General features: G+C 38.3%; 1 protein-coding gene across 3 annotated transcripts; it reads right to left on the minus strand.

Moving 5' to 3' along the window:
* Positions 1–1,067: 1,067 nt before the first annotated feature.
* Positions 1,068–13,610, minus strand: LOC311072912 (cytochrome P450 2J5-like). 3 transcript variants are annotated; one of them, XM_084098272.1, is made up of 9 exons: positions 12,086–13,610; positions 11,797–11,950; positions 11,166–11,318; positions 8,385–8,545; positions 6,969–7,142; positions 6,726–6,867; positions 3,084–3,271; positions 2,183–2,324; positions 1,068–1,544 (listed from the first exon to the last, which is right to left on the minus strand). In XM_084098272.1, exons 1-9 carry the CDS (start codon positions 12,278–12,280, stop codon positions 1,354–1,356), a joined length of 1,500 nt encoding a protein of 499 aa, XP_083954398.1. In that variant the 5' UTR covers positions 12,281–13,610; the 3' UTR covers positions 1,068–1,353. The 3 variants fall into 3 exon arrangements, with proteins under 3 accessions (XP_083954398.1, XP_083954397.1, XP_083954399.1); XM_084098271.1 differs by having other exon boundaries at positions 6,726–6,870; XM_084098273.1 differs by having other exon boundaries at positions 6,726–6,870; positions 12,066–12,200.
* Between the last annotated feature and the right edge of the window lie 1,321 nt (positions 13,611–14,931).

The raw sequence follows: 14,931 nt of genomic DNA on the forward strand, positions 1-14,931 counted from the left end.
AACCTGTTTTAGAGCCCAAAAACAAAATCAAGACTTTGTGAAAGGATATGATATTGCCTCTTTAAAGCTATTTAAAACTGTGATGGACTAAGAAGCAATAGTATTTTCTAAGCAGAGATGATATTTTCAACACTGTTTTTCAGGTTATGTGGACAGAGATCAAGCCAAACGTCTGATACTGAACTACAGCCTCATCTTTGATCTGAATCTGAGTCCACTGAAGATCAATGAAATCACACGTAACACTCAGCAAGAGGGCAAAGTTCACTTTGCCTCAGCTGTGCAGCAGCTGAAGGAACTATAAACCTCTTTAACCTTTTCTTAATCTATGCATATACTACAGCATTACAGTCATCCTTAATAACCACTGTGGAAAATATTATTTTTGACCCTATAAAAAGGGCTTTTAAATGAAAGCTGAGTAAACCGCATATAAACAGACGTCATGTTTCACCCAAAAATATATATATAAAAAAAGGAACTATATTTTGTATATAGAAAATTAATCCTATTTTTATTACTAATATGCTTAATTGTCATGAAAACAGATGTTGCGACGGATGGACAGACAGATATAAATAAAATAAAAAATTCTAAGCAAAATATAATCCCTTTTTTGCGTGATATTAACGCCTCAGTTACGACTGTAACTTTGATTCCTTGAAGAGGGAACGAGACGCTACGTGGTTTGAAGCTGTAGGTTGGCTATTTGCGTGATTGCGTCGTGAAGCACGTGTGAAATCAGTCCAACATTGTAGCTCTGATTTGGAACATTGATTATTAACAAAGATGCATTCGCTACTAATTAAGAATTAAACATTGCACATCCATTATTAAGTTTGTGCACCTTAGACTTAAACTCAGTTTGTTAATTAGGTACTACAAGGCCTGATGATTATATAAGAAAAATCGAACTCTGATGTAAAATTGCAGATATAAAATGATTTAACATCTGTTCAGACTGTGGAGGATGTCATGCCACATGCTCTAACTCAACCAGTTCGACCACTTTAAACACAAGGACATACCTTGTATTTACTTTAGACTTGAAAGGAATGCTTCATTCTCTCACTGAGGTGTCATTTTTTATTTGTAGTAAAAGCATTTCACTATACAAATCTTGTACATGTGTATACATTTCATTATAAAATGAAATGCATGCATCCATAATAAAATAATAAAAATGTTTTTTTGTGTTTAAAAAAAACAAAAACATTTTTATAGCTGTGCTTAAATAAATGTTTAAAACTTTTGCCACCATGAAACTAAAATTGACCATTCTTGTTTTTTATGGAATATTTCATGCATGATGACATGATAATGCCAGTCTGATACATTTCGGGTTACTGACGGTCACTCTTTAGTATCTCTGCTGCAGCAGATGATGTTGAAAGTCTGAGGAAGGCGGACGATACCCATGATCCCATCCATGTCCAGAGGCTGTGAATCTGGTGGCCAGGAGAAGTGAATCCGCTGTAGGAGAGACGTGATGTACAGGAAGAGCTCCGTCCTCGCCAGCGTCTCGCCGAGACAGACCCTCGGACCTGATAAACCAGCACACACAAATATTTAGGCCTAAATTTAAGATTTATGTATTTGAGTTGCATATAGAATTTCCATTCATTCAGATTACAGAGTTTTAAAATAAACAAGCCAGTAAATTTAATGTGATGCATGTATGTTAGTCATTCATAAATGACAATGATTTCTGCAAAAAATAAATAAATCATGGCATAGTTTATTTGCAAATTGCAAGTATTTTATTTAAATAATCCTATTTTCAAATCAGTATAAATCATTGTGAAAACAATTAAATATATTCAGTTAAAAAGTATGCATATGAATAGCCGTGGAACAAGCATTATTCAGTTTAATGAGACAAATTGGATTATTGATGATAAATATATAAACTTGTTTATTGTGCATTTAAAACCCATTCAGTTAATTAGTATTATTACAGAAATCGTACCTGTTTAATTTAAGTAGGCTATATGACTGACAAATAGGCATCACATTGCGTTTATAAGTTTGCTTATGTTAAAACTCTGTAATCCACATGGATGAATATTTTATATGTAAAACAAAAATACATAAATCTTCAATTTAGGCCTAAATATTTATTTGTGTGTAATATTAGTCCAGTAACCTTTGTGTTTAATAATATCAGAAATGCCTGACTCACCCAGTGAGAACGGGATGAAACACTCCGGCTTGCTGAAGTGTCCGTTCTCATCCAGGAAATTCTCCGGGTTAAAGGAGTCGGGATGCTTCCAGTGCTCCTTATTGCTGAAAATTGCTGTCAAGTTTGTTAGGATCATAGTTCCCTGTATGAGGAAAGTCAGAGTTAAATAAAGCTTTTCACAAAATCCAGGGTCAATTTAAGGGTTAACATTTTACATGATAATATTACATATATATTTATAAAAGATTCATTTAATTGATAGTACAAGTACAGCACATAACTTTTTTATATTTAATCTTAATCTAATATGTAGTCTAGCTTCCTTATCCTTACAGTTTAAATTAGGAGTCATCAAAAAAAGTACATGAATATTTATTGCGGCAAGAATTTTCTATTTATGACTGGGAAACATTATTATTTTATATCATATATCATATATACCAATGTGCTTAATTGTCACTAAGACAATGTCACAATGCAAATGCATGAAAACAAATCTTAATGGCCCTTAAAAAAATAGTCCAATTTTTTATTATTTTTTATCAGGTTTTTGACAGGTTTCATGACAACGCAATTACTGGCTCACAAATATCAGATGTGATTTACGAAGGATTAAATAATGTAAAATATAATCTCTGTCTAGTCTCTTCATAATTGGTTATTTATGACTCTGGTAGCATCTTTAATGCAAGGTTAACTGTATGAAAAGGCTGTGAAAATCCTTAAGGCCTCATGTACATCATGTTTGTCAACAAATAATTACGGCTCAGCCGATTCATCAAAAAGATCTGACTCAATATGAACAATTCAAACATATTGCCAATGAAAAGCTGGGTGGATGTCTATATTTTTAGTGCGTAATCACTTAGATAACTTAATTCATCCAGGCTCCATTCATTACCTGAGGAATGTCGTATCCTCGTAGTTTTGTTGGACGAATCGTTTCATGAGTCACCCCCATTGGTACAATATTGGCATAGCGCTGAATTTCGTGAACAGTGGCGTAGGTGTACGGTAGTTTGTCATGGTCATCCATGCTGGGCAAGCAGTCATAACCCAACACACGAACAATCTCCTCATGGCATCGCTCTGTGTGAGAGATAAAAGGGAAATTGCATTTCCTGGCGCTTGAAGGTTAGTAGGAGTTAAAGATTTAGGTCTTGTTTCTTACAAGGCTGTTGGTGTTGAAAACGGCAAAAAGGCCAATAATAGACAGAGCATCTAAATGACCTATTAACAGTAAGTCACTCGTTATACTAAATGGTTCTGAATTAACTGCAGAAAAAGGCATGGACACATTTACCGTTGCTCTGCAAAATTTGTCTAGTGAATTTCTGTGATTCCGAAACATTGCGATCGGGAATTTCGCTGGAAAAAAAAAGTTCGATCCCCACACAGTTTCCTTTCGAGGGAATTTGCACTGCGTCAAAGACAACACTTTGGGGAATGCCCCTTAGTGTAATGCGTCTGAAGTATGAATTAAACTAAAAGACGCATTCTTCCACATATCCATCCTTCCATCTCACAGGAAGTACCTGAGGTTCGCTTTCGAGGGGAAGCATTCAAATATCGGGTTCTTCCGATCGGCCTAGCTCTCTCCCCTCGCACCTTCACCAAGTGCATGGAAGGCATCCGTGTGCTGAACTACATTGACGACTGGCTCATTATAGCCTAGTCTCAGGAGCTGGCAGTTTGACATGGAGATGTCATCCTTGGCCACATTCAGAGCTTGGGGTTGAGACTCAACACGAAGAAAAATGTGTTTACGCCCACCCAGCAAACGGTGTACCTAGGGGTGGTTTGGGACTCAATTACGATGCAGGCACAGATGTTTCCTGCACGTATCGAGTCCATCCTGGCCATGGTGACCAGTTTCAGAGGCTAATAGGGCTCATGGCAGCTGGCTCCAATGTCATACCTTTTGGCCTGCTGCACATAACATCACCGGAAAACCGTTTTGACAGACACATCCATCACGGGCTGGGGCACGGTCATGGACGGCCGCTTTATGCTTTACACATAAACTGCCTAGAAATATCGGCGGTCTTCCGGGCTCAGAGGAGCTTCCTCCCAGACCTCAAGGGTCACCATGTTCTCATGCGAACAGACAATATGTTGGTGGTGTCCCATCTGAATCATCAGGGGGGTCTGAGATCGTGCCCTCTATCCAGACTGACGCATCAAATCCTCCTGTGGTCCCAAGATAAACTGTTGTCTCTCAGAGCAATGTACGTCCCAGAGGACCAGAAACCGGGGGGCAGACATCCTGTCGAGGCGGGGGCTGAGGCCCGGGGAATGGAGACTTCACCCCGACTTGAAGTCGATATGCGAGAGGTTCGACCCAGTGAAGGTGGATCTATTCGCATCTTGAGAGATGACACACTGTCCACAGTCCACTGTTTCACCTCTTGGTGTAGAGAGCGTGGCGTGGACCCAGTTAACTGCCTGGTGGCTTCACCGGAGTTCCTCTTAACTCTCTTCTTCGCTGGTCTTACCCCGTCCATACTTAAGGTGTACGTGGCTGCCATTGCGGCTTTCCACACTCCTCTTGGTGATGGACCTTTGGGAGGGTTGGTCGTACAGTTCCTCAGTAGTGCATGGATGATGAGGTCTGCGACTCAGACCAGAGTTCCCACATGGGGTCTGGCAGTGGTTCTTGAAGGGCTGGTTGCGGCCCCCTTCGAACCTCTTGAGTCGGCTGCAACCAAGAACCTCACTCTCAAGGTAGCCTTTCTCCTCGCCATCATTTCTTTTAAGAGAGTGTGAGATCTCCAGGCCCTCTCTACATCTCCTGAGTGCCTGGAGTTTGCTCCCGGTAGAGTAAAGGCTATCTTGCACCCCAGACCGGGCTATGTGCCTAAGTTGCCCTCTAATATGGCACACTCTATGGTTCTGCTGCCTTTTTAATCTTCTCCCTCATGTGATGGTGGAAGATGAGAGACTTCATCTGCTCTGCCCTGTCAGAGCGCTTAGCATTTACATACAGAAGTCATCTCAATGGAGGAAGTCAGTCCAGTTGCTGGTGTGTTTCGGGTCACCAAGGAAGGGGCTCCCCACTTCCAAGAAGACCATCAGCAACTGGATAGTTAATGCTATTTCCTTGGCCTATCAGGTGCGCAGTTTGCCTTCACCTTGCCTTCGCCACTCAACTAGAGGCATGGCGTCCTCTAGAGCCCTCCTTTCAGGGGCTCCTATCCAAGACGTATGTGATGCGGCTGGCTGGGCCACTCCACACACATTCACAAGATTTTATAGTCTGGACCTCCCTTCTACACCGGGCACATGAGTGCTCTCGTCCTAAGTAGGGCCTGAGACAGCTTCACACTAGGTATAGGCAGACAAGGGGTATTCGTTCCCCAAAGTGTCATCATCCACGCAGTGCGAATTCTCTCAAAAGGGAACGTCTCAGTTTACGACTGTAAAGCTTGTTCCGTGAGAAAGGAATGAGACACTGCATCCCTTTGCCATGTCTCCCCCTGCCTGGGAGCGACTTGCTTCATCGCGAAGCTAACACTGTTGTGTGCCGGCGTCGCTTTGTACCTTCCGTGTATGCAGTCACATGCTACATCATGACGCAGTGGCAATCAGGATTTTATTAGTTTCATTCATACGCCAGACGTGTTAAGCTAAGGGGCATTCCTCAAAGTGTCGTCATCGACGCAGTGTCTTGTTCCCATCTCAGGGAACAAGGGTTACAATCTTAACTCGAGACGATTTCGCTTATATTCAAGTTCAAGAAAGCTGCTTGTTTTGAAAGTGATTTCTTTGTGAGAAGCACTTCATACATCATTGCATTCCATTGTTATTGTTGTTATTGACAATGGAATGTGAAATTTTGCTAATGTAAGTGCTATGGAATCTTGTTTCCACCACAAAAAAAACTTGTTTCCAAAATAAAAATGGCCATTTTGCCATAATCAGAATCTCACAATTCTCAGAATCTCAAAATTCTGACTTTTTTTTCTTACAATGGCAAGTTTCTCACACTTTTTTTTTCAGATTTTTTTTCAATTTGCAAAAATTGTCTCGCATCCCACAGCGTTTACGGTCTCACATCAGTACACATCCACATCAAATAATAAAACACAATATAATAAACACCACTTGATACAAAAACCACATATGTAAATACCCAACCAGCTGCAGTCCATTGATTTAGTCCTTTCTATTTTTCAGAATCCTGAGGCCCACTTAGACCCCCAATTCTGATTAATTAATTTTACTGACTGATGACCAAAAGATTTCTGTAATCTGTTCACTAGCATATACTACTCTAATGCTACTTTATGCTACTAATTCTTTCACAGAATTGCAAGTTAAATCAACAATTCTGAGAAAAAAATTATATTGAATTGTGAAAATAAATTCTTGCAATTGCCACAATCTCACAATTCTGTTATTTTTTTCTCAGAATTTAATGTTAAATTGCAATTCTGAGAAAAACGTCTGAAGTGTGAGTTATTATTTCTCTTTATTCAATTCTGCCTTCCACACCAAGATTCCTGTAGTATTCTTATATACGGCTAATGTTTAGCTCTAGTACCTTGTATATCTGGGTTTTGAATCAAGTGGATGAGCCCCCATCTGATGGTGGTTGATGTGGTGTCGGTTCCAGCCAGGAACAAATCAGCTGTCGACATAACCAGGTTCTCCTCATGAAACGTGGAGTCTTTGTTGGACTTTTGCTGCTCCAGGTGAAACAAAACTATCAGTTTACTACAGCTAAAAATATCTTGTTTTACATATATGCATGTGAGAACCCTTCTTTCAGTAACTGTGATCTCACTTTCTCGATCTCTAGCAGGTAGGCATCAATGAAGTCTCGCGGGCTGTCTGGATCCAGAGTTTCTTTGTGTTCTTTAACTTGTTCCCCGATGAAACCCACTAACTCACTGGCATTCTGCTTGATCTTCTGGTGTGGCCCAGGGAAATGCTTGATGAAGGGCACTAAGTTGAAAAACTAAGATAGACAATAAGATGATGGCTGCCTTGGTTTTAAATCTTTTTCACATTTGAGACTTCCTTTCAGTGCATTTTATTCACTTCATACAAAATAAATATTAGTATCATCAAGTAAACATATTTCAATATTACTTGCAGTTAAAAGTTGAGGAACATATAGAAGTTCATCCATCACTTCCATAACTTGGAATTCATCCATTACAGAGCAATTTCTAGTTTATAAAATATTATAATAGGGAGTATAACTAAATGTGTATAGACTGAAGTCAAATAAAATAATAAAACAATAATTAAAAATGCAACTATAGAGTAAACTAAAGTGCAAAATACATGATGTCATGCAATATATAGCAATGAGAATGCAGACAGTTCAGGTCACATGATTTGTCAGAATTTAAATATCAGTGCATCCATACTATTTAACTGTATCAGGCATTATGTACTCGAAGAGTGGCCATAGCCATTAAAGAGATAGTTCACCCAAAAATGAAGATTCTGTTATTAATTACTCACTCTCATGTTGTTCCAAACCTGTAAGACTTTTGTTCATCTTCGGAAACACAAATCAAGATCTTTTTGATGAAATCTGAGTTATGTCTGTCCCACCGTTGACAGCTACGCAACTACCAATTTGACTCTTCAAAAAGTTCATTAAGAGATTGTAAAACTAATCCATATAAATTGAGCGGTTTAATCCAATTTTCTGAAGAGACACGATCGCTTTATATGATGAATAGATTTTTTGTATGCTTTTATTCACATATAAAAAATTCATCAACTCACACATCAGTTGTGTATGTTGAACCAATGATGTTCATTCTTGTGTTACGCAGCACGTTTGAGCTTCCCCAAGAACAATGAGGTTTGTTCTCACGCGTCAATCAGGTTCCGTTGAGCTTCTCTTTATGTTCGTATTATATAATATGATATCATATATCATATGTATCATATAAAGTGATTTAAAAATTTTGACTAAACTGCTCAATTCATATGGATTAGTTTAACGTTTTTTTTTTATTAACTTTTTGAAGCGTCAAAGTGGTAGTTGCGTAAAATCTCAATTTGTGTTCTGAACAACGGGTTACGGGTTTGAAACGACATGAGGGTGGGTAAATAATGACAGAATTTTCGTTTTTAGGTGAACTAACCCTTTAATTAAAGTTTAATCAATAAATTAATTAAATGAAAATAAAAATTATTAATAATTTCTACCAAAAAATGAAGAATGTGATGATCATACCTGTCCTGTAGCTGACCCTGCAAGGATGAAGTTTTCATTCAGGATTTTCAGAAGGTATGAGAAGCGTTTGTCATCATAATCGAAGCGATCTCGAAACATGATGGAACAGATAATGTTGGAAACTGCATTCTGTAATGCATGCTGGGGGTTCATTGACTTGCCTACAAATAAACATGCATTAGTATGAGTGGAAAAAGGCCAGTGCTTTTACATCCAATCAATTTTAAATAGAAATTTGAATTTAACTCTTTACCCGCCATTGACAGAATTTTTCGGCTTTCATTTTCTTGTGTTTACACAGCATGTCTGAGCTTCCGCAAGAACCAATGAGGTTCATTCTTGTGTTACGCAGCACGTTTTAGCTTCTGCAAGAACCAATGAAGTTCATTCTTGTGTGTTACGCAACACATTTAATAATATAAATTTGAATTTAACTCTTTACCGACCATTGACTGAATTTTTCGGCTTTCCTTGTTTTCACTGTTGTACGGTAGGGGGCGCTATTACATATCATCTATAAGAAGACTGAATCTCCTGATCAAAACACAGGCAAAAAAGAAGCAGAAACAAGCGATAGCATATGTAAGCAGATGTATGTGTAAAATAACGCGATTATCAACATTAAACAGTATATAAATAAAAAAAACTGCCAAGGATGAGAGACTGTGAAGCTTTTTGATCATTGTTCTGAATCTGATCCAGGTGTAATCTTTGACAAAACCGCAATTTTCTAAATTGTTTGCTCAAAATTGTTTGCTTTTTTAATGAAACTTACTCACATAAAAGGGTTGATAAAAAAATAATGCATTAAGCTAACCCTAACTTTTTTTCTTTTCTTTTTTTGTCTAAAGCAGAGGCTTGTCCTTTATATATATATATATACAGTGAGGAAAATAAGTATTTGAACACCCTGCTATTTTGCAAGTTCTCCCACTTGGAAATCATGGAGGGGTCTGAAATTGTCATCGTAGGTGCATGTCCACTGTGAGAGACATAATCTAAAAAAAAAAATCCAGAAATCACAATATGTGATTTTTTAACTATTTATTTGTATAATACAGCTGCAAATAAGTATTTGAACACCTGTCTATCAGCTAGAATTCTGACCCTCAAAGACCTGTTAGTCTGCCTTTAAAATGTCCACCTCCACTCCATTTATTATCCTAAATTAGATGCACCTGTTTGAGGTCGTTAGCTGCATAAAGACACCTGTCCACCCCATACAAACAGTAAGAATCCAACTACTAACATGGCCAAGACCAAAGAGCTGTCCAAAGACACTAGAGACAAAATTGTACACCTCCACAAGGCTGGAAAGGGCTACGGGGAAATTGCCAAGCAGCTTGGTGAAAAAAGGTCCACTGTTGGAGCAATCATTAGAAAATGGAAGAAGCTAAACATGACTGTCAATCTCCCTCGGACTGGGGCTCCATGCAAGATCTCACCTCGTGGGGTCTCAGTGATCCTAAGAAAGGTGAGAAATCAGCCCAGAACTACACGGGAGGAGCTGGTCAATGACCTGAAAAGAGCTGGGACCACCGTTTCCAAGGTTACTGTTGGTAATACACTAAGACGTCATGGTTTGAAATCATGCATGGCACGGAAGGTTCCCCTGCTTAAACCAGCACATGTCAAGGCCCGTCTTAAGTTTGCCAATGACCATTTGGATGATCCAGAGGAGTCATGGGAGAAAGTCATGTGGTCAGATGAGACCAAAATAGAACTTGTTGGTCATAATTCCACTAAACGTGTTTGGAGGAAGAAGAATGATGAGTACCATCCCAAGAACACCATCCCTACTGTGAAGCATGGGGGTGGTAGGATCATGCTTTGGGGGTGTTTTTCTGCACATGGGACAGAGCGACTGCACTGTATTAAGGAGAGGATGACCGGGGCCATGTATTGTGAGATTTTGGGGAACAACCTCCTTCCCTCAGTTAGAGCATTGAAGATGGGTCGAGGCTGGGTCTTCCAACATGACAATGACCCGAAGCACACAGCCAGGATAACCAAGGAGTGGCTCTGTAAGAAGCATATCAAGGTTCTGGCGTGGCCTAGGCAGTCTCCAGACCTAAACCCAATAGAGAATCTTTGGAGGGAGCTCAAACTCCATGTTTCTCAGCGACAGCCCAGAAACCTGACTGATCTAGAGAAGATCTGTGTGGAGGAGTGGGCCAAAATCCCTCCTGCAGTGTGTGCAAACCTGGTGAAAAACTACAGGAAACGTTTGACATCTGTAATTGCAAACAAAGGCTACTGTACCAAATATTAACATTGATTTTCTCAGGTGTTCAAATACTTATTTGCAGCTGTATCATACAAATAAATAGTTAAAAAATCATACATTGTGATTTCTGGATTTTTTTTTTAGATTATGTCTCTCACAGTGGACATGCACCTACGATGACAATTTCAGACCCCTCCATGATTTCTAAGTGGGAGAACTTGCAAAATAGCAGGGTGTTCAAATACTTATTTTCCTCACTGTATATATCAAACAACAAAATATTCTGCGGGCCATGAAAATTTTGTAAAGATGATCAAAAAACCTGCCGGTGACCGGCAACAAAAAACAAAAACAAAAACAAACCGCTGCATGGCGAGGAAAGAGTTACATTTTGCAAGTATTTGTAAAAAAAGTTGCTAAATATACATCCTCATCATTTAAATACAAAAATGTTAATGTCATTACAAGAAATGTTTAAGAAAGAGTCCTTTCGGTGATGTTTGACAAAGATAACACCATGGAATGAGTTATAATAAAGGATGAACAATTCCTACCTTCTGCTTTAAGCATTTCAGAAATCAGATAGCGGCTTTCCTCTATCACACGATCTTCCACTGATTTCTTTCCCAGGCCAAAATTCCTGAGCGTGTGCAGAGCAAACCTTCTCTGCTGCCTCCAGGAGTGACCAAACGTGACCATTATTATACCTGAGAAAAAGAGAGAACCAACTTTCTAATCTCAAATCTGATCTATTGCTAAATTTGTAGTCGCATTTTTAAAGCAAAGTGACTCGAGATCGACCGTACACCATTAAAAAAAATGGTTCTTTATTGGCATCTATGATTCCATGAAGAATATTTAATGTCTAATGAATCTTTTTATTGCAAAAAATTATTCAATATAGTGCCAAAAGATTTTTCAAATGTTCTGTATGCTATGGGAAAAAAAGATATATGTGTGTGTGTATATATATATATATATATATATATATATACACACACACACGCATATACATATACTTTAAAGAACTATTCACTGAGGTTCTTTAGGGAACCCAGAATGGGTCTTTTATGGCATGCAAACAAAGCCCCCTTTTGAGACCTTTATTATTAAGAGTGACTCTAGAATTCAGAATGAAATACTACAAAATCCACATTTCAAGCATCATAATACCATGTTACTCACCAAGTCCATTAGTTATCCATTCTATAAGAGGCATAGCCGGTCTTCCAGAAAAAGCTTCCTGAACCAGGGCTTCCTTCGTGACCTGGACTGTGTTGAGGATTATTATCGGCTTCCTCCCAAGATACACAGTGGACATTTCTCCATACTGAGGCATCTACTCGGAGAACATTCACAAGTGCATTTAAACTAAGAAAATGTTTCTGAACATATGTTTTGTAAGTTAAACATCTAATTTCAAAATAGGTAAGAGTTCAATGATAAGCCCATACCAAGAATATAGCAGACTCACTGATCTTATGAACTCCATTGGCTTCTTTAGCAAATGTGGTAATGATCCCACAAAAGGTAGAGGCCTGGGACCAGGAGGAGTTTGACCTCTGTAGGAATTAATCCTGATGATCTCGAACAGAACCAGAAAGATCAAGCCCAGAAACAGAGCCAGGCCTACAGAGGCCAGGTCTAACTTCATGAGAGGCGCCCACATGATTGCTTTCAAGACAAACAGAAGAGCAGCGGACGACTGTGGGCTTTATAAACAGAGCGAAAGAGGGTGGAGACAGTGGGAGAGTTTGATAAGATGTTAACCCTTTCAGCTGTGTTAGTATTACTGATTTGATGAATACAGCTACCTGCATCTTAATATATCAAACAAAATAAACAGAAAGTAAATTTTGCCTATATAACACAGCCCTACTGCATCTTGAAAAGTACAATTCTGCTGATTTGCTAAATTATCTAATATTAATTAATTTGATGATGCCGAGTGCATAAATATCAACAAAAACTCTACATCTCGTACGGTTTTTATTCTCAATTTCACAGCAATAGAAGAGATCATGACAAAACTTAAGAGACTTCTGTTCTCCTGTTGTGGGTGGTGTCTCTTCAAGATCTCTGATAACCTTTGGTCCTCACGCCCGAAAACAGGTGAAAACCTTTGGGGCACATGAATAGGCTCAACAACATTCCAAAATATTTGGAGCAGACATTTGTTACCTGGCTCAGAGGAAGAGAGGAATCATGTCTTTGTAGCAGTTATTCTGGTGATTAAGGGAAAATACAAGACGTCTTCATCTTATACATGGATGTCGAAAGCAAGAATGCTAAGAAATGCATCACTTTGTGAGAAAGTGACATGCTGGAGAGAAACAGGCACTATTTTTGGAATCAGTTCCCCAAAATTAGTAAGAAACAATTATTGGGTTTCATTTAGCAAATATGATGCAGGCCGGTATAATCTATGAACATTCAAACAGAAGGTTTAGACTTTGCTGCCACCTATGAGAGAAGGAAAACACTCCCGTTTCCCATTTACTTTACTTTCCCAGAGGAATGCTTTAAAGTTCACAGTGGTTTCCAAGATCTGGTTTGTCAGACAATAGAAACTGGATTACTGCAGTAAGGCCTATCATGACATCTAATCAGAAAAGTTCATCGTTCCTCATTAAGGATGAGCACGCCTGCAAAAGCACGTGCAAAGGTGAGAAACTCAGTTCAACTAGGACAAAGGTGAAGCAAAATTCAGTCAAAATGATGAAATGAACAATGAAACCACAAGCAATACCTCATTTACACATTTGGTGGATTTTATGTTTGGCGGTACCTTGGTATTGCAAATTATAAAATGTGTAATAAAATAGTGTGTATTTTAAAATACCTCGGGACACCAATAAATACCATGGTGATGAATGCAATCATTCAGTTACATTTATCAAGTTCTGTATCTGATGCAACCTCATGCAATAATTCATAGCGTTTTATGATTTTCAATAAACGAGTAAATAGAACATGCAGAATACCATGGTGAATTTGGCTATTTCTACCACTTTGGAAGTGTCACTGCACAAGATAAAAGGCATCAAATCAGCAAGTGTGCTTTTTCATTCATTCATTCATTCATTCATTCATTCATTCATTCATTCATTTATTTATTTATTTATTTATTAATTATCATATATTATACCTCATAGGAAGAAGTGAAAGTAGGCTACTTATCCCAAAATATGTAAAGGAAAGAAGTAAAAGAGAAGTGAGCTTGTTTTTGATCATCGTCATAAACTGGCGTTTACTGCTTCTCACTTAGCCTAGCTACATCTCATGTCAATGAACAGCATTATCGAATTCTTATATCGTTTTAGATACATTTTTGACATAAGTTTCCGTGTTGATAAATGCAAAATAAGGAAGTGTTTTGTGTTCTTTGCGATCGCCCGTAGTGTTCTTCTTTCTGGGGAAACGAATTAGAAACGAAAGCATAAGGTTTGGCTCGCGAATCATGGTATCGGTTCTTTGTAGTGAATCGATTGAACTGCAAATCAGATGGATGCAGGTTATACCAAAATCCAGGACCGCAAAACGGCAACAATACAACAATTTTCACAGTTGAGTTGACTAATACATTTTTCAAGTGCTGTAGCCTACAAAGGGTGTAAATAGTAGCCCTAATAATGTGTGATAAAAAGAATAACATGATTTTACCATAATATAAACATGCCTCACACTTAGCTTTTTTGTAAGTGTGATATCAACAAACCGAGAAATCTACTTATGACTACCATTGAAATGGTGGTAAATCGCTTCATTATTAAGGTGATATTTCAAAAGAATCGCAGAATCATTTTAACAGATTCACTAAAGATCAAACGTGTCGGTTCAGTAAAATGATTCGCATCCAAATGAGTCATGTTAGTTTAAATACGTTTAAATTCCAGAAGCGGTGATCAACTTCGTTCAAAGTAGGCTGATATATTTTGCTTGTATTTTACTGATCGATTCAACAGTGACTAGCCTACTTCAAATGAACGGAATTTCGCTTTCATAATTAAAAAGATCGGTCACATCGCAGTCGTTAAAGATGTCACAGAACGGTACGGTTCACTGTACAGTACAGTGCTCGCTAAAGGAGAACCAGCATCATCCGATACAAGTGAGTAAATGACAGGTCATTATGAAACTTTTATCCAAAGATCTTCTCGAGAAGTTAACTCGACAGTTTAGCTACACACTTGGTAAGTCTGTGAGGGTAGTTTATGAATCAAAATAGTTCCATGGTTACCTTTTTGTAAGGGGACATTTCAATCTACATGTAGACTGAAATGTCCCCTTTCAAAAAGGTAATATCCCATACCAACTTTT

The sequence above is a fragment of the Abramis brama genome (genome assembly GCF_963993115.1).
Source record: "Abramis brama genome assembly, chromosome: 22".
In the NCBI taxonomy this organism is placed as follows: domain Eukaryota; kingdom Metazoa; phylum Chordata; class Actinopteri; order Cypriniformes; family Leuciscidae; genus Abramis; species Abramis brama.